Source organism: Pristiophorus japonicus, unplaced genomic scaffold (genome assembly GCF_044704955.1).
Source record: "Pristiophorus japonicus isolate sPriJap1 unplaced genomic scaffold, sPriJap1.hap1 HAP1_SCAFFOLD_712, whole genome shotgun sequence".
NCBI classification, from domain to species: domain Eukaryota; kingdom Metazoa; phylum Chordata; class Chondrichthyes; family Pristiophoridae; genus Pristiophorus; species Pristiophorus japonicus.
Window position 1 is genome coordinate 4,306 of NW_027254627.1, and position 26,254 is coordinate 30,559.

General features: G+C 46.6%; 1 protein-coding gene across 1 annotated transcript; it reads right to left on the bottom strand.

The window, feature by feature from the left end:
• Window positions 1-343: 343 nt before the first annotated feature.
• LOC139256362 (sialic acid-binding Ig-like lectin 10) lies at window positions 344-21,580 on the bottom strand (the record flags this gene model as incomplete). Its single annotated transcript, XM_070874207.1, has 3 exons — window positions 21,458-21,580; window positions 5,123-5,509; window positions 344-694 (listed from the first exon to the last, which is right to left on the bottom strand). Coding segments are annotated over exons 1-3 (799 nt in total), but the record flags the coding sequence as incomplete, so codon positions are not given.
• Between the last annotated feature and the right edge of the window lie 4,674 nt (window positions 21,581-26,254).

Below are 26,254 nucleotides of genomic sequence, written 5' to 3' on the forward strand. Positions count from 1 at the left end.
TTTGCTTTTTTCAGGGATTGGTATTGGCCAGGACACCAGGGAGAATCACTGCGCTTTAAAATAGTGCCATGGGATCTTTTACATCCATCTGTGAGGGCAGATGGGGCCTCGGTTTAACATCTCATCCGAGAGACAGCACCTCTGACAGTGCAGTGCTCCCTCAGTACTGCACTGGGAAAGTCAGCCGAGATTATGTGCTCGAGTGTGATTTGAAAACAAGACCTTCTGTCTCTGAGGCGAGAGTGCTACCCACTGAGCCACAGCTGATGAGTGTTTTGTGTTACACCGCCCGTCCTCACTGTACAACCTCTGTATACTGGAGAATGTAGGAATGGTTTCTTACCATGTACGAGCTGCAGGCGTGTCTCAGTCTGGATCAGATTTATGTAATTGTCCCATCCCTTGTACTCCACCAGACACAGGTAAGTGTGGTTGTCCTTCACGCTCAGCTGCTTTATCCTGGTTGAAGCGTTTCCCTCCTTTGGGTTCCCGATGAGCTCGTACCGATTTCCACCATTTACAGTTGTCCAAGACCCTTTTGATTGGGCTCTAAATGTGACTATGTGTTGGTAGGGCTCCTTCCTCATCCATGTAACAGTGGTCAGGTTGGTGTAGTCGCTGGGTGTGAACATACAGGGCAATGTAACCGAAGCTCCCTCGGTCCCTCTCACCACTGAGCCATTTCCACTAGCAGCTGAGGAAAGGACAGACATCACAATATATCAGCGTTTTGATGAGAACTTTAATTTGTTTCAGTTCAGAGCTCTCCCTGTGGCCTATTGGTAGAGGCATTGCCCAGTGTCAGTAAGGATCCCAGGGAATGTGGGGTCAGGGGGCCAGGTAGCAGAATGGATTGAGAGATGCTACAAAACAGAAAATAGAGGATAGGAGACTAGCAGAAAGTGGGAGGTGGCATCCTTTGACTTACATTGAATGGTTCTATTAATACAACCCAATACCATCTGCTTTGGCTCTACATTGTTCCTGCACCGAGAGTGATCTATGCACAATAACACCTGGATCCCTTTCTCTCTGAACCACTTTCAGTGTTGTTCTCTGAAAATGGTAAGTGTATTCTGTGTTGATCCTACCTACCTGCATCACACTGCATTTGTCGAGGTTAAATGCCGTATCAAATTTCTCATATGCTGTATCGCAAAATAGTATAACTGAAAGAAATCTATCTAATGTGCATTTGCCTCACCCAAATGGCCTTCCTTAGAGCACAAGCCTGGTCAATGCATGTCAATGGACTATTTAAGAACTTAAGAACATAAGAAATAGAAGCAGGAGTAGGCCATACGGCCCCTTGAGCCTGCTCCGCCATTTAATACGATCTTGGCTGATCTGATCATTGACTCAGGTCCACTTTCCTACCCTCTCCCCACAACCCCTTATTCCCTTATCGGTTAAGAAACTGTCTATCTCTGCTTTAAACGTATTCAATGTCCCAGCTCTCACAGCTCTCTGAAGCAGCGAATTACACAGATTTGCAACCCTCTGAGAAAAGAAATTTCTCCTCATCTCAGTTTTAAATGGGCGGCCCTTTATTCTAAGATTATGCCCCCTAGTTCTAGTTCCCTTCATCAGTGGAAACATTGGGCCCATACTCTCTACACCTTGTTAAGCACCCTCATAATCTTATACGTTTTGATAAGATCACCTCTCAATCTTCTGAATTCCAATGAGTAGAGGCCCAACCTACTCAAACTTTCCTCATAAGTCAACCCCCTCATCTCCGGAATCAACCTAGTGAACCTTCTCTGAACTGCCTCCAAAGCAAGTATATCCTTTTGTAAATATGGAAATCAAAACTGTACGCAGTATTCCAGGTGTGGTCTCACCAATACCTTGCATAACTGTAGCAAGACTTCCCTGCTTTTATACTCCATCCCCTTTGCAATAAAGGCCAAGATTCCATTGGCCTTCCTGATCACTTGCTGTACCTGCATACTAACCTTTTGTGTTTCATGCACAAGAACCAACAGGCCCCGCTGTTCTTCAGCACTTTGCAATCTTTCTCCATTTAAATGTTAGATGCAGGAAGAATGTTCCCGATGTTGGGAAAGTCCAGAACCAGGGGACATAGTCTAAGGATAAGGGGTAAGCCATTTAGGACTGAGATGAGGAGAAACTTCTTCACTCAGAGAGTTGTTAATCTTTGGAATTCCCTACTGCAGAGAGTTGTTGATGCCAATTCATTGGATATATTCAAGCGGGAGTTAGATATGGCCCTTAGGGCTAAAGGGATCAAGGGGTATGGAGAGAAAGCAGGAAAGGGGTACTGAGGTGAATGATCAGCCATGATCATGTTGAATGGTGGTGCAGGCTCGAAGGGCTGAATGGCCTACTCCTGCACCTATTTTCTACGTTTCTTTGTAATAACTTGCTCTTTGATTTTTTTCTGTCAAAGTGCATGACCTCACACTTTCCAACATTATACGCATCTGCCAAATTTTTGCCCACTCACTTAGCTTGAAGATTTTTTGTGCCCTCACACATTGCTTTTCCTCCCATTTTGTATCATCAGCAAACTTGGCTACGTTACATTCGGTCCCTTCTTCCAAGTCGTTAACATAGATTTTAAATAGTTGGGGTCCCAGCACTAATCCCTGCGGCATCCCACTAGTTACTGATCTAACTTACTTCCTGCATCTAACCTGTCTAAACCCATCAGAATTTTAAACGTTTCTATGAGGTCGCCTCTCATTCTTCTGAACTCCAGTGAATACAAGCCCAGTTGATCCAGTCTTTCTTGATAGGTCAGTCCCGCCATCCCGAGAATCAGTCTGGTGAACCTTCGCTGCACTCCCTCAATAGCAAGAATGTCCTTCCTCAGGTTAGGAGACCAAAACTGTACACAATACTCCAGGTGTGGCCTCACCAAGGCCCTGTACAACTGTAGCAACACCTCCCTGCCCCTGTACTCAAATCCCCTCGCTATGAAGGCCAACATGCCATTTGCTTTCTTAACCGCCTGCTGCACCTGCATGCCAACCTTCAATGACTGATGTACCATGACACCCAGGTCTCGTTGCACCTCCCCTTTTCCTAATCTGTCACCATTCAGATAATAGTCTGTCTCTCTGTTTTTACCACCAAAGTGGATAACCTCACATTTATCCACATTATACTTCATCTGTCATGCATTTGCCCACTCACCTAACCTATCCAAGTCGCTCTGCAGTCTCATAGCATCCTCCTCGCAGCTCACACTGCCACCCAACTTAGTGTCATCCGTAAATTTGGAGATACTACATTTAATCCCCTCGTCTAAATCATTAATGTACAGTGTAAACAGCTGGGGCCCCAGCACAGAACCTTGCGGTACCCCACTAGTCACTGCCTGCCATTCTGAAAAGTACCCATTTACTCCTACTCTTTGCTTCCTGTCTGACAACCAGTTCTCAATCTATGTCAGCACACTACCCCCAATCCCATGTGCTTTAACTTTGCACATTAATCTCTTGTGTGGGACCTTGTCGAAAGCCTTCTGAAAGTCCAAATATACCACATCAACTGGTTCTCCCTTGTCCACTCTACTGGAAACATCCTCAAAAACCATTTATCCATTTATCCCGGCTCTCTGTTTTCTGTTTGATAGCCAATCCTCTATCCATGCTAATATATTACCCGCAACCCCATTAACTTATATCTTGTACAGTAACCTTTTATGGGGCACCTTGTCAAATGCCTTCTGGAAGTCCAAATATACCACATCCACTGGTTCCCCTTTACCCACCCTCTTCGTTACATCCTCAAAGAATGCCAGCAAATTTGTCAAACATGACTTCCCCTTCATAAATCCATGCTGACTCTGCCTGACCTATAGAAACTTTTGATATCTGTTTTTATATTTTGTGTTAGTTTAATTTCATAGTCTATCGTCCCTTTCTTAATAATTTTTTAGTCATTCTTTGCTGGCTTTTAAAAGCTTCGAAATCTTCTGTCCTCCCACTAGTTTTGGCCACTTTGTATGCCCTTGTTTTTAATTGGATTTATTTCTTTAGTTAGCCGCGGCTGGCTATCTTTTCTCTTGCACCCTTTCCTCCTCATTGGAATATATTTTTCTTGAGAGTTGTGAATTATCTCCTTAAACGTACACCACTACTCATCAATTGTCCTACACTTTAATCTATTTTCCCAGTCCACTTTAGCCAACTCTGCCCTCATGCCTTCATAGTCTCCTTTATTTAAGCTTAGTACGTTGATTAGAGATTCAACTTTCTCACCCTCCATCTAAATTTGAAATTTAATCATGCTATGATCACTCATTCCAAGGGGATCCTTTACTAGGACATTGTTTGTCTATGGAGAGCATCACAGGCAGGCCCAATGTCTCATCCAATGTCCAAGAACACACCTACTGGAGAATGATCAGGAGCAGTGTTGTAGGAAGTAGGCACCTGCAGAATATATCAAAACACTAGGCATTAGGCACCTGTTAAATATATCTCAACTCATATAAGTTTAAAGTGTCCACACATAAAATGGCTGCCCAGGCATGATGGGAAATTAGGTAGTCAAGCTGTGAACTATTGACTGAGCAATGACCGAGCAATGACCCTGTGAGGCCCACTACCAGGAATGCCTTGGATACAAGATAAGAATAATAAACCAATTATTTCCCCAGGAAGAAAGAGATAAGGAGAGAACCTATCTCCTATAACAAGGTCATTAATCAGCCCGAGCTGACAAAAACCGAACATGCAGTTCCTGAGGCACCAGGGGAATTCTATTGGGTTAAAAGAACCTATATAATCGTTATGATTGGATTATGTCCAGCCGTGATGGGCTGAGTAACTGTAGTAAACTGTTGTGAAACATATAAAAATCCATGTAACCCTTTGTTCTGTGGAGAGAAGCCTGGATACAGTCCTGAGACTTCCTCCCCGCTGAGCGTTAATAAAGGCCGCATTGGCGTTGGAACCGACTCTGAGTGTTGAGTGATTCTTCTGAGAAAACATTCACGCTAACAAGCAGGAACCCCAGGCAATATACCCCCTTCATAGCCCGGGGTTGCTGAAAGTTTATTGATCCGTGTGGCTCAGGACCAGACCAGGTGGAGCCTTTCCCCACTAAGCTATCGGAGCAGCGACAGCCCCTGAGCATTGATCCTCACCTCTCACACTCAGATCCGTTCCTTTCGATGTTCCAAATTTGCCAATATTGAGCTCCACACGACACAGATAACCAGCATTGTCCGCCTGGCTCAGCCGCTCCATCATTATCGAGGCATCTTTGTTGCTGAGGTTCCCCACGAATCTCAATCGATTCCCGCCTTCCTGCTGCCTCACAATCTCACACAGCTCGCCCTGTTTATGGCCCAGACCAGAATATGTGCAGGTAAAAATAACGTTCCCTCTGTGACCTTTGAACCAAATCACAGTGCCGGTGAGCGGGCGATCAGTGGGTGGGTGGGTGAAACTGCACGGCAAGACAGCAGACCTCCCTTCCTCAGCACTCACTGTATCCGCGATGGTCATTGTCCAACCATTGACAGAAAGCTCTGTGGAGAGAGAGACAACATTAACACAGCACTGGGTCAGACTCAGTGTTTCGAAAACATACTACGAGACGATATACTGAGGGGGCAAAATTGCCATTTTTATCGCCGGGAAATGGTTTCTGCCCGGGCGCGGAGCAAACATCGCCCCCCCCGTGGAATTGGGCGGGGGGTTTTGCGGAGGTGCTACGAGGCAGCGCGGCGATGATGATGTCATCGTCCCCTTACTGACCCGCAAGTTAAATTGCCCCGAACAACCTACCTTAGCGCCTGGCGTTGACAACAACAGCTTCAGCTTGTAGTCAGGAACCGGATGGAGAGCGCTATTTAAAGTGCCATCTACCCAATCTATCATCATAAGGTAACCCCCTCATCTCCGGAATCAGCCTAGCGAATCGTCTCTGTACCCCCTCCAAAGCCAGTATATCCTTCCTGAAGTAAGGTGATCAAAACTGCACGCAGTACTCCAGGTGCGACCTCACCAATACCCTGTACAGTTGCAGCAGGACCTCCCTGCTTTTGTACTCCATCCCTCTCGCAATGAAGGCCAACATTCCATTCGCCTTCCTGATTACCTGCTGCACCTGCAAACCATCTTTTTGGGATTCATGCACAAGGACCCCCAGGTCCCTCTGCACCACAGCATGTTGTAATTTCTCCCCATTCAAATAATATTCCCTTTTACTGTTCTTTTTCCCAAGGTGGATGACCTCACACTTTCCGACATTGTATTCCATCTGCCAAACCTTAGCCCATTCGCTTAACCTATCTAAATCTATTTGCAGCTTCTCTGTGTCCTCTACACAACCCGCTTTCCCACTAATCTTTGTGTCATCTGCAAATTTTGTTGCACTACACTCTGTCCCCTCTTCCAGGTCATCTATGTATATTGTAAACAATTGTGGTCCCAGCACCGATCCCTGTGGCACACCACTAACCACCGATTTCCAACCCGAAAAGGACCCATTTATCCCGACTCTCTGCTTTCTGTTAGCCAGCCAATTCTCTATCCATGCTAATACATTTCCTCTGACTCCGTGTACCTTTATCTTCTGCAGTAACCTTTTGTGTGGCACCTTATCGAATGCCTTTTGAAAATCTAAATACACAACATCCATCGGTACACCTCTATCCACCATGCTCGTTATATCCTCAAAGAATTCCAGTAAATTAGTTAAACATGATTTCCCCATCATGAATCCATGCTGCGTCTGCTTGATTGCACTATTCCTATCGAGATGTCCCGCTATTTCTTTTTTAATGATAGTTTCAAGCATTTTCCCCACTACAGATGTTAAACTAACCGGCCTATAGTTACCTGCCTTTTGTCTGCCCCCTTTTTTAAACAGAGGCGTTACATTAGCTGCTTTCCAATCCGCTGGTATCTCCCCAGAGTCCAGAGAATTTTGGTAGATTATAACGAATGCATCTGCTATAACTTCCGCCATCTCTTTTAATACCCTGGGATGCATTTCATCAGGACCAGGGGACTTGTCTACCTTGTGTCCCATTAGCCTGTCCAGCACTACCCCCTAGTGATAGTGATTGTCTCAAGGTCCTCCATTCCCACATTCCTGTGACCAGCAATTTTTGGCATGGTATTTGTGTCTTCCACTGTGAAGACCGAAGCAAAATAATTGTTTAAGGTCTCAGCCATTTCCACATTTCCCATTATTAAATCCCCCTTCTCATCTTCGAAGGGACCAACATTTACTTTAGTCACTCTTTTCCGTTTTATATATCGGTAAAAGCTTTTACTATCCGTTTTTATGTTTTGCGCAAGTTTACCTTCGTAATCTATCTTTCCTTTCTTTATTGCTTTCTTAATCATTCTTTGCTGTCGTTTAAAATTTTCCCAATCTTCTATTTTCCTACTAACCTTGGCCACCTTATACACATTGGTTTTTAATTTGATACTCTCCTTTATTTCCTTGGTTATCCATGGCTGGTTATCCCTTCTCTTACCGCCCTTCTTTTTCACTGGAATATATTTTTGTTGAGCACTATGAAAGAGCTCCTTAAAAGTCCTCCACTGTTCCTCAATTGTGCCACCGTTTAGTTTGTGTTTCCAGTTTACTTTAGCCAACTCTGCCCTCATCCCACTGTAGTCCCCTTTGTTTAAGCATAGTACGCTCGTTTGAGACACTACTTCCTCACCCTCAATCTGTATTACAAATTCAACCATACTGTGATCACTTATTTCGAGAGGATCTTTTACGAGGAGATCATTTATTATTCCTGTCTCATTACACAGGACCAGATCTAAGATAGCTTGCTCCCTTGTAGGTTCTGTTACATACTGTTCTAAGAAACAATCCCGTATGCATTCTATGAATTCCTCCTCCAGGCTACCCCGTGCAATTTGATTTGACCAATCGATATGTAGGTTAAAATCCCCCATGATTACTGCCGTTCCTTTTTCACATGCCTCCATTATTCCCTTGATTATTGCCCACCCCACTGTGAAGTTATTATTTGGGGGCCTGTAAACTACGCCCACCAGTGACTTTTTCCCCTTACTATCTCTAATCTCCATCCACAATGATTCAACATTTTGTTCATTAGAGCCAATATCATCTCTCATAACTGCCCTAATATCATCCTTTATTAACAGAACTACCCCACCTCCTTTCCCTTCTTGTCTATCTTTCCGAATTGTCAGATACCCCTGTATGTTTAATTCCCAGTCTTTGCCCCCCTGCAACCATGTTTCTGTAATGGCCACCAAATCATACCCATTTGTAATGATTTGTGCCGTCAACTCATTTACTTTATTTCGAATGCTGCGTGCGTTTAGGTAGAGTGTTTTAATCCTAGTTTTTAAACCATGATTTTTAGTTTTGGCCCCTCCTGCAGCCCTTTTATATTCAGTGGCCCTTTTTGTTTTTTGCCTTGGGTTTCTCTGCCCTCCACTTTTACTCATCTCCTTTCTGTCTTTTGCTTTTGTCTCCTTTTTGTTTCCCTCTGTCTCCCTACATTGGTTCCCATCCCCCTGCCATATTAGCTTAACTCATCCCCAACAGCACTAGCAAACACTCCCCCGAGGACATTGGTTCCGGTCCTGCCTAGGTGCAGACCGTCCGGTTTGTACTGGTCCCACCACCTCCAGAACCGGTTCCAATGCCCCAGGAATTTGAATCCCTCCCTGCTGCACCACTGCTCAAGCCACGTATTCATCTGAGCTATCCTGCGATTCCTACTCTGACTAGCATGTGGCGCTGGTAGCAATCCTGAGATTACTACTTTTGAGGTCCTACGTTTTAATTTAGCTCCTAGCTCCTTAAATTCGTCTCGTAGGACCTCATCCCTTTTTTTTACCTATATCTTTGGTACCAATGTGCACCACGACAACTGGCTGTTCACCCTCCCTTTTCAGAATGTCCTGCACCCGCTCCGAGACATCCTTGACCCTTGCACCAGGGAAGCAACATACCATCCTGGAGTCTCGGTTGCGGCTGCAGAAACGCCTATCTATTCCCCTTACAATCGAATCCCCTATCACTATCGCTCTCCCACTCTTTTTCCTGGCCTCCTGTGCAGCAGAGCCAGCCATGGTGCCATGAACTTGGCTGCTGCTGCCCTCCCCTGATGAGTCATACCTCTCAACAGTACTCAAAACGGTGTATCTGTTTTGCAGGGAGGTGACCGCAGGGGACCCCTGCACTACCTTCCTTGCACTGCTCTTCCTGCTGGTCTTCCATTCCCTACCTGGCTGTGGATCCTTCAGCAGCGGTAAGACCAACTCACTAAACGTGCTATTAACGTCATTCTCAGCATCGTGGATGCTCCAGAGTGAATCCACCCTCAGCTCCAATTCCACAACGTGGTCTGTCAGGAGCTGGAGGTGGATACACGTCCCTCACACATAGTCATCAGGTGTCCCTGAGTTCCCACATGGTACAGGAGGAGCATAACATGTGACCGAGCTCTCCTGCCATGACTTAACCCTTAGATACACTTAAATTGGCAACAACAATGCTAAAGTTTACTCACTGTTATAGAAGAGAAAAAAGAAAAAATACTCACCAATCACCAGCCAATCATTTACCCCCTTGGCTGTGACGTTTGGGTGGTTTATACATAGAATATAGGAACAGGAGTAGGCCATTGGCAGAACAGGCTTGAAGGACTCATTCAATGAGATCATGGCTGATCTGCGACTTATTTCCATATATTGGCCTGTGGTCCATATCTCTTAATACCTTTGGTTAATAAAAAGCTAACAAAATCCGATTTAAAATTAACAATTGATTTTGCGTGAATTGTCGTTTGCGGAACAGTGTTCCAAACTTTTACAACCCTTTGAGTGTAGAAATGTTTCCTGATTTCACTCCTGAAAGGTCTGGTTCTAATTTCTAGTCTTCACCTGCTAATCCTAGAATCGCCAACCAGTGGATGTGGTATCTCTCTATCGACCCTATCTGTTCGCCTTAATATCTTGAAAACTTTGATGAACCACTCAATCTTCTAAAGTCAAGAGAATACAACCATAATTTGTGTAATCTCTCCTCGTAACTTAACCCTTGAAGTCCGGGTTTTATTCTGATAAATCTAGGCTGCATTCCTTGTAAAGCCAATATATAATTCCTAAGGTATGGTGCCAGAACTGCTTACAGTATCCCAGGTGTGGTCTAACCAAGGTTTTATATAGCTGCAGCATAACATCTACCCACTTGTATTATAGTCCTCTAGCTATAAAGGCCAGCATTCCAGTGGCCTTTTAACAATTATTTTCTGTACCTGTTCATGACATTTTTATGAACTTGCATGAATTGTCGTTTCCGGAACAGTGTTCCAAACTTTTACAACCCTTTGAGTGTAGAAGTGTTTCCTGATTTCACTTCTGAAAGGTCTGGTTCTAATTTCTAGTCTCGATGTACCTGAATCCCCAAGTCTCTTTGGACGTCCACTGTTTATAGACTTTCACCATTTAGAAAGTTCCCTGTTCTATCCTTTTTAGGTCCAAAGTGGATGACCTCATATTTGCCTACATTAAAATCCATTTGCCACAGTTTTGCCCATTCAGTTAATCTGTCGATATCCCTTTGTAATTTTGTGCTTTCAGCTACACTGCCTGCAATGCCGCCTATCTTTGTGTCATTGGCAAACTTGGATATATATGATTTTCTATCCCATCATCATGTTGTTAAATATTGTGAATAGTTGAGGCCCCAACACAGATCCCTGTGGGACACCACTAGACACAGCTTGCCAATTTGAGTACCTACCCATTATTCCTACTGCCTGTCTCCTACCGCTCAGCTAATTTCCTAACCAGGTCAGTAATTTGCCCTCAATTCCGTGGGCTTCTACATTAGTTAACAGTCTCTTATGTGGGATTTTATCAAATGCCTTCTGGATGTCCATATAAATAACCTCCATAGACATTCCCCTGTCTACTGCTTTAATCTTCTCCTCAAAAACTGCAATCAGGTTTGTCAGGCATGACCTACCTTTCACAAATCCATGCTGGCTCTCTCTGATCAACTGAAAATTTTCAAAGTCTTCAGTCAGCCTATCCTTAATTATAGACTCTAGCAACTTCTTGACAACAGATGTTCGGCTAACTGGTCTATAATTCCCCGGTTTTCCTCTCTTACCATTCTTAATTAGCAGACTGACTTATGCAATTTTCCAATCTAAAGGAACAGTTCCTGAATTGAGAGAACTTTGGAGGATTATAATTAGGGCATCTGCAATGTGCTCACCGACTTCTTTTAAACCCTGGGATGGAAACCATCTGATCCTGGGGATTTGTCAGTCCTCAGTGCTATTATTTTCTTCATTACTGTTATTTTACTTACGTTAATTTTATTGCGTCCCTATCCCTGATTCAATATTAGTTCCCTTGGGATTTCTGGCATGCTATCATCCTCTTCTGCTGTAAATACTGACACAAAGTAATTATTCAACATGTCCACCATTTCCTCATCATTGACAGTATCACCACTTTCAGTTTTCATGGGGCCAACATTGCTCCTGACTGCCCTCTTTTTCCTAATGTAACTGTAAAAATTCTTTGTGTTGATTTAGATTTCCCTTACAAGTTTCTTTGCGTATTCCTTTGTTGTAGCTCTTACGATCTCTTTTGTGACCCTTTGCTGTTCTTTGTATCTTTCCCTTTCGTGAGCATCTACTTTGCTACTTTGCTACTTTGCATTGTTGTACACTTTTTCTTTTAGTTTTATGCTGTCCTCTTTAGTCGTCAATGGCTGTTTTTTGGGCAAGTACAGCTCTTGCCCCTCAGGGGTATAAACTGGTTCTGTATCATCTTAAATTCTTTTTGGGCCATTCCCCCACTGGCCTTCTGTCATTTTATCCATTAACAGGTTTTCCCAGTTTACTGAGGACAGTCTCTGTCTCATCCCGTTAAAATCGGCCTTACCCAATCTTGAATCCAAGGCGCGATTTCACCTACCGAGGCGGGCTCAGTGTGGCGAAATAGGTGACGGGTTGGGACCCCACTTCCAGCTCCATCCCACTCTCTAAAAAATAATTTTACGTTGATGGGGCATGTTGGGGCCTGCGAGGTTCCTGGCCAATTAAAAAGAAGCGGGTTTGATGACATTATTTGATGACATGTCATCAGACAGTTTCCTTAAAGGGACCATGTTCACAATCATTTTGACAGTTGTACTGTAAGTGTTTTGCAGCATTGCAATGCTGCACACACTGACAAGCACGGCACAAAGGTGCATGGCTGCACCCAGGCACTCCCATGACTCCCTCCATACGCTTACATACCAAAGTTCCACCATACCACCCTTTTCAAATGGTGCAGCAGAGCACACAGTACAAATTGTAAAACATGCCCTCATCAAGCAAATGTTGTATCCAAATCCAAAGAAATGGCAATTGTTGTTGGACTACAAATTAGCTAATTTTCTGATAACTTATCATAATACTCCTCATACAACTACTTGTAGAAAACCAGCAGAGTTGCCTCCCTGGTGCAAGGGTCAAGGATGTCTCGGAGCTGGTGCAGGACATTCTGAAAAGGGAGGGTGAACAGCCAGTTGCCGTGGTGCATATAGGTACCAACGATATAGGTAAAAAAAAATGGGATGAGATCCTACGAGACGAATTTAGGGAGCTAGGAGCTAAATTAAAAAGTAGGACCTCAAAAGTAGTAATCTCAGGATTGCTACCAGTGCCACGTGCTAGTCAGAGTAGGAATCGCAGGATAGCTCAGATGAATACGTGGCTTGAGGAGTGGTGCAGAAGGGAGGGATTCAAATTCCTGGGACATTGGAACCAGTTCTGGGGGAGGTGGGACCAGGACAAACCGGACGGTCTGCACCTGGGCAGGACCGGAACCAATGTTCTAGGGGGAGTGTTTGCTAGTACTGTTGAGGAGGAGTTAAACTAATATGGCAGGGGGATGGGAACCTATGCAGGGAGGCAGAGGGAAATAAAAAGGAGACAGAGGCAAAAGATAGAAAGGAGAATAGTAAAAATGGAGGGCAGAGAAACCCATGGGAAAAACAAAAAGGGCCACATTACAGCAAAATTCTAAAGGGGCAAAGTGTGTTAAAAAGACAAGCCTGAAGGCTCCACGCCTCAATGCAAGGAGTATTCAGAATAAGGTGGACGAATTAACTGTGCAGGTAGCAGTTAATGGATATGATGTAGTTGGCATCACAGAGACATGGCTCCAGGCTGCGGACTCAACATCCAGGGGTACTCAACATTTAGGAAGGATAGACAGAAAGGAAAAGGAGGCGGGGTGGCGTTGCTGGTTAAAGAGGAAATTAATGCAATAATAAGGAAGGACATTGGCTTGGATGATGTGGAATCGGTATGGGTGGAACTACGGAAGACCAAAGGGCAGAGAACGCTGATGGGAGTTGTGTACAGGCCACCAAACAGCAATAGCGAGTTTGGGGACAGCATCAAACAAGAAATAAGGAATTTGTGCAATAAAGGTACAGCAATTATCATGGGCGAATTTAATTTACATACAGATTGGGCTAACCAAACTGGTAGCAATGCGGTGGAGGAGGATTTCCTGCAATATATTAGGGATGGTTTTCTTGACCAATATGTCAAGGAACCAACTAGAGAGCTGGCCATTCTAGACTGGGTGATGAGTAATGAGAAGGGACTAATTAGCAATCTTGTTGTGCAAGGCCCCTTGGGGAAGAGTGATCATTTTATGGTAGAATTCTTTATTAAGATGGAGAGTGACACAGTTAAATCAGAAACTAGGGTCCTGAACTTAAGGAAAGCTAACTTCGATGGCATGAGGTGTGAATTGGCTAGAATAGACTGGCGAGTGATACTTAAAGGGTTGACGGTGGATAGGCAATGGCAAACATTTATAGATCACATGGTTGAACTTCAACAATTGTACATACCTGTCTCGAGTAAAAATAAAACGGGGAAGGTGGCTCAACCGTGGCTAACAAGGGAAATCAAGGATAGTGTTAGATCCAAGGAAGAGGCATATAAATTGGCCAGAAAAAGCAGCAAACCAAAGGACTGGGAGAAATTTAGAATTCAGCAGAAGAGGACAAAGGGTTTAATTAGGAGGCGGAAAATAGAGTACGAGAAGAAGCTTGCCGGGAACATAAAAACTGACAGCAAAAGCTTCGATAGATATGTGAAGATAAAAAGAGCAGTGAAGACAAACATAGGTCCCTTGCAGTCAGACTCAGGTAAATTTATAATGGGGAACAAAGAAATGGCAGACCAATTGAACAAATACTTTGGTTCTGTCTTCACGAAGGAAGATACAAATAACCTTCCGGATGTACTAGGTGACCGAGGGTCTAGTGAGAAGGAGGAATTGAAGGATATCCTAATTAGGCGGGAAATTGTGTTGGGGAAATTGATGGGATTGAAGGCCGATAAATCCCTGGGGCCTGATTGTCTGCATCCCAGAGTACTTAAGGAAGTACCCCTAGAAATAGTGTATGCATTGATGATCATTTTCCAACAGTCTATCGACTCTGGATCAGTTCCTATGGACTGGAGGGTAGCTAATGTAACACCACTTTTTAAAAAAAGAGGGAGAGAAAACGGGTAATTATAGACTGGTTAGCCTGACATCAGTAGTGGGGAAAATGTTGGAATCAATTATTAAGGATGAAATAGCAGCGCATTTGGAAAGCAGTGACAGGATCGGTCCAAGTCAGCATGGATTTATGAAAGGGAAATCATGCTTGACGAATCTTCTGAAATTTTTTGAGGATGTAACTAATAGAGTGGACAAGGGAGAACCAGTGGATGTGGTGTATTTGGACTTTCAAAAGGCCGTTGACAAGGTCGCACATAAGAGATTGATGTGCAAAATCAAAGCACATGGTATTGGGGGTAATGTACTGGCGTGGATAGAGAATTGGTTGGCAGACAGGAAGCAGAGAGTCGGGATAAATGGGTCCTTTTCGGAATGGGAGGCAGTGACTTTAGAGTGCCGCAGGGCTCAGTGCTGGGACCCCAGCTCTTTACAATATACATCAATGATTTGAATGAAGGAATTCAGTGTAATATCTCCAAGTTTGCAGATGACACTAAACTGGGTGGCGGTGTGAGCTGTGAGGAGGATGCTAAGAGGCTGCAGGGTGACTTGGACAGGTTAGGTGAGTGGGGAAATGCATGGCAGATGCAGTATAATGTGGATAAATGTGAGGCTATCCACTTTGGTGGCAAAAACACGAAGGCAAAATATTATCTGAATGGCGGCAGATTAGGAAAAGGGGAGGTGCAACGAGACCTGGGTGTCATGGTTCATCAGTCATTGAAAGTTGGCATGCAGGTATATCAGGCGGTGAAGAAGGCAAATGGCATGTTGGCCTTCATAGCTAGGGGATTTGAGGTATAGGAGCAATTGTACAGGGCCTTGGTGAGGCCTCACCTGGAATATTGTGTTCAGTTTTGGTCTCCTAATCTGAGGAAGGACGTTCTTGCTATTGAGGGAGTGCAGCGAAGGTTCACCAGACTGATTCCAGGGATGGCTGGACTAACATAGGAGAAGGGACTGGATCAACTGGGCCTTTATACACTGGAGCTTAGAAGGATGAATCTCATAAAAACTCATAAGATTCTGACGGGACTGGACAGGTGAGATGCAGGATGATTGTTCCCGATGTTGGGGAAGTCCAGAACCAGGGGACATAGTCTTAGGATAAGGGGCAGGACATTTAGGACTGAGATGAGAAGAAACTTTTTCACTCAGAGAGTTGTTAACCTGTGGAATTCCCTGCCGCAGAGAGTTGTTGATGCCAGTTCATTGGATGTCTTCAAGAGGGAGTTAGATATGGCCCTTAAGGCTAAAGGGATCAAGGGGTATGGAGAGAAAGCGGGAAAGGGGTACTGAGATGAAGGATCAGCTATGATCTTATTGAATGGTGGTGCAGGCTCAAAGGGCCAAATGGCCTACTCCTGCACCTATTTTCTATGTATCTATTAAAGGATTTGATTATTTCCTCTGGTGGGGTAGTGGAGAACAAGGGGCATGACAATAAAATTAGAGCTAGACCGTTCAGGGGTGATGTCAGGAAGCACTTCTTCACTCAAAGGGTTGTGTAAATCTGGAACTCGCTGCCAAAAAGCTGGTGATGCTGGGTGATAGGTCCTTACTACACAGTATAAATGCACACGAGGCCCATGCTTGAGAGAAGGTCAGTCTGTGACCTGTCCTTTATTCCTTAGCACTCAAGTGATGAAGGTGGGTGGAGCTTCCCCTTTTATACCTGAAGGTCCAGGTTAGGCGTGTCTCCCACCTAGTGGTCAGTGTTCTCATGGTGTACAACTTAGGTCAGTTTATACATGGGTTACAATGCTGGTTGAATACATGACATCACCTCCCCCCCCAAAGTCTTATTGGGATCACAGGTTGAGTCTCTCTGGTAGTTTACGCTCCCTTGTAGAGCGCCTGAGTTGGGGCTCCAGTTGTTGGGCGCTGGCCTGAGTGTCTGCTGTTTGCGGTGCCTCAGGCCTGTCCGGACTGCCCACAGTGACTGGGCTCTCCTCCCTTTGGTTCTGGTGTTCGGTCACCTGTGGTGGAGTGAACTCTATATCGTGTTCTTCCTCTGCTTCTTCTATGGGGTTGCTGAACCTCCTTTTTGTTTGATCCACATGTTTGCGGCAGATTTGTCCATTGGTAAGTTTAACTACCAGAATCCTATTTCCCTCTTTGGCAATCCCAGTGCCTGCGAGCCATTTGGGCCCTGCAGCGTAGTTGAGTTCAAAAACAGGATCATTTACATCAATACATCGCGCCCTCGCATTCCTGTCATGGTAGTGATATTGTGACTGGCGCCTGCTCTCAACAATTTCTTTCATGGTGGGGTGTATAAGGGATAATCGGGTTTTGAGCGTCCTTTTCATTAGTAGCTCTGCGGGTGGAACCCCTGTGAGCGAGTGTGGTCGGGTTCTATAGGCCAACAGGAGGCGTGATAAGCGGGTTTGTAGGGAACCCCCTTGGAATCTGAGCATCCCCTGTTTGATTATCTGCACTGCTCGTTCTGCCTGGCCGTTTGAGGCCGGCTTGAACGGTGCCGTTCTAACATGGTTAATTCCATTGCCTGCCATGAAGTCCTGGAATTCAGTGCTTCTGAAGCACGGGCCATTGTCGCTGACCAAGATGTCCGGTAGACCGTGGGCGGCGGACATTGCCCGTAGACTTTCTACCGTGGCAGAGGATGTGCTTGAATTTAAAATGTCACACTCGATCCATTTGGAGTAGGCGTCTACTACAACCAAAAACATTTTCCCCATGAAAGGACCTGCGTAGTCCACATGGATGTGTGACCAAGGCTTGGCGGGCCATGGCCAGGGGCTAAGGGGGGCTTCCCTGGGCGCATGGCCCAGCTGGGCACACGTGTTGCACCTGCGAACACAAAGTTCCAGATCTGCGTCTATCCCTGGCCACCAAACGTGTGACCTGGCAATTGCCTTCATCGTGACAATGCCCGGGTGCCCATTGTGGAGTTCTCTGATGAAATCCTCTCTGCCCATCTGGGGCACGACTGCGCGGTTTCTCCACAGTAGGCAATCGGCCTGAATCGAGAGTTCATCCTTGCGCCTGTGAAATGGTTTAAATTTTTCAGGGCATGCCCTGTACGTGGCTGCCCAGTCCCCATTCAGGACACATTTCTTGACTAGAGACAATAGCGGGTCTCTATTTGTCCAGACTTTAATCTGACAGGCTGTCAGGGGTGAGCCTTCGCTTCTGAAAGCTTCAACAGCCAATGACCATCTCAGCACCATGCTCGGTAGCCCCCTCAGTGGTGGCTAGTTGGAGCCTGCTGAGTGCATCGGCGCAGTTTTCGGTGCCCGGTCTGTGCCGAATTGTGTAGTCATATGCAGCTAACGTGAGTGCCCACCTCTGTATGTGGGCCGATGCGTTTGCATTTATGGCCTTGTTGTCGGCCAAAAGGGACGTTAGGGGTTTGTGATCTGTCTCCAGCTCAAATTTCCTGCCAAACAGGTACTGGTGCATTTTCTTTACCGCATATACACATGCGAGCGCCTCCTTTTCTACCATCCCGTAGCTCCTTTCTGCCTGGAACAGACTCCTGGAGGCATAAGCTACCGGCTGTAACTGACCCTTGACATTGACATGCTGTAACACACACCCGACACCATAGGACGATGCATCGCACGTTAACACAAGTTTCTTACATGGGTCATATAGCGTTAACAGATTGTTGGAACATAACAAATTGCATGCTCTATTAAAAGCCCTTTCCTGGTTGTCCCCCCAGACCCATTCGTGACCTTTGCGTAGGAGCACGTGTAGCGGCTCTAGCAGCGTGCTCAATTTGGGAAGAAAGTTACCAAAATAGTTCAGGAGCCCCAGGAATGAACGCAGCTCCGTCGTGTTACGGGGTCTGGGTGCTCTCTGGATCGCTTCCGTCTTGGATGCAGTAGGGCTGATCCCGTCTGCTGCTACCCTCATCCCCAGGAATTCTACTCTGGAGCTAGGAAGACGCACTTCGCCTTTTTCAGTCGCAGACCTACCCGGTCCAGTCTGCGTAGCACCTCCTCCAGGTTGTGGAGGTGTTCTTCAGTATCGTAACCCGTAATGAGGATGTCGTCCTGAAAAACCACCGTCCCTGGAATCGACTTGAGGAGGCTTTCCATATTTCGTTGAAAGATTGCGGCGGCCGAGCGAATCCCGAACGGACATCTGTTGTACTTAAACAACCCCTTGTGTGTCGTGATGGTGGTCAGCTTCTTCGACTCACTCGCCAGCTCCTGGGTCATGTAAGCTGAGGTTAGGTCCAATTTTGAAAAAAGCTTGCCACCGGATAGCGTTGCAAAGAGGTCCTCCGCTCTCGGTAGCGGGCACTGGTCTTGGAGTGACACCCGATTGATGGTGGCCTTGTAATCACCACATATCCTGACCGACCCATCCGCCTTGAGCACCGGCACAATCGGGCTCGCCCAGTCACTGAATTCGACTGGCGAGATGATGCCTTCCCTCAACAGGCGGTCTAATTCGTCTTCTATCTTTTCCCGCATCATGTACGGCATCGCTCTGGCCTTGTGGTGTACTGGTCTGGCGTCCGGGTTTATGTGAATTACTACCTTGGCCCCCATGAAAGTGCCAATGACGGGTTGAAATAATGAGTCAAATTTGTCCAGGACCTGTGAGCATGATACTCGCTCCACAGAGGAAATTGCATTGACATCGCCCCATTTCCAGTTCATGACAGCAAGCCAACTCCTCCCCAGTAGTGCGGGACCATCCCCTGGGACAATCCAGAGTGGCAACCAGTTCTCCGAATCTTTGTGGGTCACGACTACCGTGGCGCTGCCTAGCACCGGAATGATCTGCTTTGTGTAAGTCCGTAGCTGTGCGTCAATCGGCGATAATTTTGGCCTCCTGGCCTTGGATGCCCACAACTTTTTGAACTGTTTGATACCCATCAGGGACTGGCTGGCACCCGTGTCTAACTCCATTGATACTGGGATGCCATTGAGGAGCACTTTCATCATTATCGGTGACGTCCTGGTGTATGAACTGTATACGTGCTCCACATGAACTCGCTGAACTTCAGCTCCCAGCGATTTCCCCCAGTGTCCATTTCTGCAATTTCTGCAGGTATTTTGCTCATCTCTGCAAACTCCGGCTGAGTGTATGCCTCCCTGCCTCCAGCATGAGTTGCGGTTTGAAACAAAAGGTCCCTTGCCAGTCGATCGTCCCTGACTGCCCCTGTTATTGTCCTTGAGTGCACCATTAACAGGTGTTGATGGCCCCATTACTGGCCGCATTGTCCCTTGCAATGGCGTGAATCGCTGTTCAGCTTGCCATTGTCTCTGTCGAACTCCCCCTCTGGGTTTGACTACATGTTGGGGCATGCCTGACTGCCCTAGTCTGCCTGGAGAACTGTGTGCTGCTTTAACAATGTTGAATCTCTGTCCCAACCATTCCTTAACACAGTACCTCTCGTCTGTTCGGCTAGTGGCCATGCTCGCGTTTAAATCCCAGTTTCTTGTCGCCATTGATAGGTCCTTACTACACAGTATAAATGCACACGAGGCCCATGCTTGAGAGAAGGTCAGTCTGTGACCTGTCCTTTATTCCTTAGCACTCAAGTGATGAAGGTGGGTGGAGCTTCCCCTTTTATACCTGAAGGTCCAGGTTAGGAGTGTCTCCCATCTAGTGGTCAGTGTTCTCACGGTGTACAACTTAGGTCAGTTTATACATGGGTTACAATGCTGGTTGAATACATGACACTGGGGGTCAGTTGAAAATGTCAAAACTGAGATTGATAGGTTTCTGTTAGGCAAGGCTATTAAGAGTTGTGGAACCAAGGCGGGTAGATGGAGAGCAGACACAGATCAGCCATGATCTAATTGAATTGCGGAACAGGTTGGAGGGGCTGAATGGCCTTCTCTGGTCCCAATGCAGAGGTAGGGAGTTACAGGGCTATGGAGGGATCTATAGACAAGGACAAGAGATTTAAATTGAATGTATGATGGGATGGGCTGCCAGAGAAGGTCAGGGGGTGATACACACAAGCAGACAAAAAAGACCAGCTGGCACCTTCAGAGATAAAGAGAGAGAGAATGATCATTTCTCCCAGACACCGACAGCTGCCTACACCAGCTCTCAGCTCCCTCTGCCACTTCCAATATCTCCACCACCCTTGGTTACCCAGCTATACAATGGTCACGCCACAGGACAGGTAGAAACATTAATCAAAAAGGCTGATGGAATATTAGCCCTTATGTCGAATGGGCTAGAATAGGAAAGAAAGATATTTTGCTACAGCTATAAAAAAAACTCTGGTTGGACCACATATTGAGTACAGCTCTGGGCACCATATGTAAGGAAGGATATATTGGCCTTCGAAGGAGTGTAGCTCAGTTTCACCAGAATGTTACCAGGGCTCCAAGGGTTACATTTTGAGGAGAGATTACATAATGTAGACTTGTAGTCCATGGAATATAGAAGGTTAAAGGGTGATTTGATTGAGGTTTTTAAGATATTGAGAGGAATTGTTAGGGTAGATCAAGAGAAGCTTTTTTGCTGGTGGGGAAGTCGAGGATAAGGGAACATAACGTTACATTCAGAGCCAGACCTTCCACCAGAGGTCAGGAAAAACTTCTTGACACAAAGGGTGGTAGAACTGTGTGGAACTCTCTCTGTAAAAATACCCAGCGCAAGAAATAATTTTAGCTCTGAGATCGATAGATTTTTGCGAGCCAAGTGTAGTAAGGGATATGGAGCCAAGGCAGGTGAATGGAGTTAAGGTACACATCAGCCAGGATCTCATTAAATGGCAGGACAGACTCGAGGGGCTGAATGGCCTACACCTCTTCCTATGTTCCTTGTGTCTCACTAGAAACCTGACACTCGCTCTGCCCCTCCCTGTTTCTCTGACTGACCGTCGCTCCCCTGGACTTTCACCCACTGCAACCCAGCGATGAAATAGTAAAAAGGAGCAGTTTATGCAACAAAATGAATGTGAACAGTTGTTATTGGAAAGCACCTACTGTGACCCTGCACCGAGACCGACAGCAGGACTGCGGGAAGCCAAACGTAGAGAGAATTCATCGCCAGCTCTCCGGTGTTTCGTCCTTCTCCTTCGCTGCTTCTTGTCTCCTGACACCGAAATACAGAAGTTGCTCAAAGTGTTTCTTCACTTCCTCTGCAACCTGCGTAAACTGTTGATCAATATCACTGAATTTAACAGGCTAACAGGAAGTGTCTTTAGTTGAGCGTCAAGTGAGAATGAGAGATATTGCATCTGCTTCCAATATTGTTGGCAGAATGTCCATCGAGCTCCAGGGGGTTAAATTGATTCGCGGGGAGAACGGGCGTGGGGATGGCTGTACGCGATGAACCCAGGCCCATAAAATCCATGCTGCCTGCTGATTTCCACCATTGCTGTGTGCAGCCAGCGCTACCCGTGCTGTTGATCAGTTGCAGGCACCAGGAGGGGGATCAAAATCAGAAATGCACAATGCCATTTAAAGGCAGCCAGCTCTTCTTAAAGGGGATGTGGATTGGTGTGTCTAGAAGTGTATCCATGTTTGCTGACAATACAAAGGTGGGACAGTAAGCCTATTTTTTTATTCGTTCATGGGATGTGGGTGTCATGTATGTAACTGTCATTGTAACCCATGTATAAACTGACCTAAGTTGTACACTGTGAGAACATTGACCACAAGAAGGTCCTTCATCAGGGAGAACGTCCTGGATCCACAAACCGTCAGGAGATGAGCCCTGCGTTTGTCGGCCATATCCTGTCCCAGCCATTCCTTAGTGACGAAACTTTGCTGTAGTCTCTCAATAAAGTCGTCCCAATCATCACCAACACAATACCTCTCGTCTGTGCTGCTAGTGGCCATGCTCGCATGGTTTAAATCCCAGTTTCTCGTCGCCAATGATTTGTCCTTACTATACAGTACAAATGCACATGAGTCCCATACTTGAGAGAACTTGTGGGAGACACTCCTAACCTGGACTTTCAGCAATAAAAGGGGAAGCTCCACCCACCTTCATCACTCCAGTGCTGGCTAATAAAGGTTACTGGTCACAAAGTGACCTTCTCTCAAGCATGGGCCTCATGTGCATTTGTACTGTATAGTAAGGACATATCATTGGCGACGAGAAACTGGGATTTAAACCACGCGAGCATGGCCACTAGCAGCACAGACGAGAGGTACTGTGTTGGTGATGATTGGGACGACTTTATTGAGAGACTACAGCAAAGTTTTGTCACGAAGGAATGGCTGGGACAGGATATGGCCGACAAACGCAGAGCTCATCTCCTGACGGTTTGTGGATCCAGGACGTACTCCCTGATGAAGGACCTTCTAGCGCCAGAGAAGCCGGCGGACAAGACTTTCGAAGAGCTCAGTAAGTTGATCGGGGAACACTTTAAACCGGCGAGCAGCATGCACATGGCGAGACACCGGTTTTACACACACCGGCGGCGAGAAGGGCAAAGCGTTCCAGACTTCGAGGCAGACCTCCGGCGACTGGCGAGCCTATGTAAGTTCCCAGATGCAGAGAGCGGAGATGCTGCAAGACTTTTTTATTGAGGGCATCGAGCACGCTGGGGTTTTCAGGAAAATGATTGAGACCAAAGACTTGACCCTGGAAACGTCGGCTTTGATGGCCCAGACATTTATCTCAGGAGAGGAAGAGACCAGAATGATGTTTGACAAAAATCTGGGTTTAAATGCAACAAATGGACAGGGAGTCAACATTGTTAACACGGCACACAGTTCTCCAGGCAAACGGGGCAATCGGACATGCCCGAGTATGCAGTTAAATCCAAAGGGGGAATTCAACAGAGACAATGGCTAGCTGAACGGCGATTCATGCCATCGCAAGGGACAATGCGGCCAGTAATGGGGCCATCAACACCTATTAATGGTGTGCTTAAAAACAGTTACACAGACAGTCAGAGACGATTGACTGGTAATGGGCCCTTTGTTTCCAACAACGGCTCATGTTGGAGGTGTGGAGGCAAACACACAGCCAGAGCTTGCAGGTATCAGCAATACACCTGCAGAAATTGTAACGTCAGCAGTCACTTGGCGCATCTGTGAAGGAAGCCTGCCGCCAGGTTGATGTACGAGGAGGACGGGGAGGATGTAAGCCCTACGGGGCCAAATGGGGGAAATCGCTGGAAGCTGAAGTTCAGCGAGTTCATGTGGAGCACATATACAGTTCATACACCAGGATGCCATCGATAATGATGAAAGTGCTCCTCAATGGCATCCCAGTAACAATGGAGCAAGACACAGGGGCCAGTCAGTCCCTGATGAGTATCAAACAGTTCGGCAAGTTGTGGGTGTCCAAGGCCAGGAGGCCGAAATTATTACCGATTGACGCACAGCTACGGACATATACAAAGGAGATCATTCCGGTGCTAGGCAGCGCCATGGTAGTCGTGACCCACAAAGATTCGGAGAACAGGTTGCCACTCTGGATTGTTCCGGGGGACGGTCCCACACTACTGGGGAGGAGTTGGCTGGCTGTCATGAACTGGAAATGGGACGATGTCAATGCAATTTCTTCTGTGGAGCGAATATCATGCTCACAGTTCCTGGACAAATTTGACTCAATATTTCAGCCCAGCATTGGCACTTTCATGGGGACCAAGGTAGTGATTCACATAAACCCGGATGTCAGGCCAGTACACCACAAGGCCAGAGTGGTGCTGTACGTGATGCGGGAAAAGATAGAAGGCGAATTGGACCGCCTGCTGAGGGAAGCATCATCTCGCCAGTCGAATTCAGTGACTGGGCGAGCCCGATTGTGCCGGTGCTCAAGACGGATGGGTCGGTCAGGATATGTGGTGATTACAAGGCCACCATCAATCGGGTGTCACTCCAAGACCAGTACCCGCTACCGAGAGCGGAGGACCTCTTTGCGACGCTATCCGGGGACAAACCTTTTAAAAAATTGGACCTAACCTCAGCTTACATGACCCAGGAGCTGGCGAGTGAGTCGAAGAAGCTGACCACCATCACGACACACAAGGGGCTGTTTGACTCCAACAGATGTCCATTCGGGATTCGCTCGGCCGCCGCGATCTTTCAACGCAATATGGAAAGCCTCCTCAAATCGATTCCAAGGACAGTGGTTTTTCAGGACGACACCCTCATCATGGGTTGTGATACTGAAGAACACCTCCGCAACCTTGAGGAGGTGCTAGGCAGACTGGACCGGGTAGGTCTGCGACTGAAAAAGGTGAAGTGCATCTTCCTAGCTCCAGAGGTAGAATTCCTGGGGATGAGGGTAGCAGCAGACGGAATCAGCCCTACTGCATCCAAAACAGAAGTGATCCAGAGAGCACCCAGACCCCATAACACAATGGAGCTGCGTTCGTTCCTCGGGCTCCTGAACTATTTTGGTAACTTTCTTCCCAAATTGAGCACGCTGCTAGAGCCGCTACATGTGCTCCTACGCAAAGGTCGTGAATGGGTCTGGGGGGACAGCCAGGAACGGGCTTTTGATAGAGCACGAAATTTGTTATGCTCCAACAATCTGTTAACGCTATATGACCCATGTAAGGAACTTGTTTTAATGTGCGTTGCGTCGTCCTATGGGATCGGGTGTGTGTTGCAGCATGTTAATGCCAAGGGTCAGTTACAGCCAGTAGCTTATGCCTCCAGAAGTCTGTCCTAGGCAGAACGGGGCTACGGGATGGTAGAAAAGGAAGCGCTTGCGTGTGTATATGCTGTAAAAAAAAATGCACCAGTACCTGTTCGGCAGGAAATTTGAGCTGGAGACAGATCACAAACCCCTAACATCCCTTTTGGCTGACAACAAGGCCATAAATGCAAATGCATCAGCCCGCATACAGAGGTGGGTGCTCACATTAGCCGCCAATGACTATACAATTCGGCACAGACCGGGCACTGAAAACTGCACCGATGCACTCAGTAGGCTCCCACTAGCCACCACCGAGGGGGCAACCGAGCATGCTGCTGAGATGGTCATGGCTGTGGAAGCTTTTGAAAGCGAAGGCTCACCCGTGACAGCCCGTCAGATCAAAGTCTGGACAAATAGAGAGCCACTACTGTTTTTAGTTAAGAAATGTGTCCTGAATGGGGACTGGGCAGCCACATACAGAGCATGCCCTGAGGAATTCAAACCATTTCACAGGCACAAGGACGAACTCTCGATTCAGGCCGATTGCCTACTATGGGGAAACCACGTAGTCATGCCCCAGATGAGCAGAGATGTTCATCAGAGAACTCCACAATGAGCACCCGGGCATTGTCATGATGAAGGCAATTGCCAGGTCACACGTTTGGTGGCCAGGGATAGATGCAGACCTGGAACTTTGTGTTCGCAGGTGCAACACGTGTGCTCAGCTAGGCAATGCATCCAGGGAAGCCCCTCTTAGCCCCTGGTCCTGGCCCGCCAAACCATGGTCACGCATCCATGTGGACTATGCAGGTCCTTTCATGGGAAAAATGTTTTTGGTTGTAGAAGACGCCTACTTCAAATGGATCGAGTGTGACATTCTCAATTCAAGCACATCCTCTGCCACGGTAGAAAGTCTACGGGCAATGTTCGCCACCCATGGTCTACCTGACGTCTTGGTCGGTGACAATGGCCCGTGCTTTACAAGCAGGTGTCACTGGCAATGCCAGCATTTATTGCCCATCCCTAATTGCCCCTTGAGAAGGTGATGATGAGCTGTCTTCTTGAACCGCTGCAGTCCGTGTGGTGCAGGTACTCCCACAGTGCTGTTAGGGAGGGAGTTCCAGGATTTTGAACCAGTGATGATGAAGGAATGGCGATAACTTCCAAGTCAAGAATGT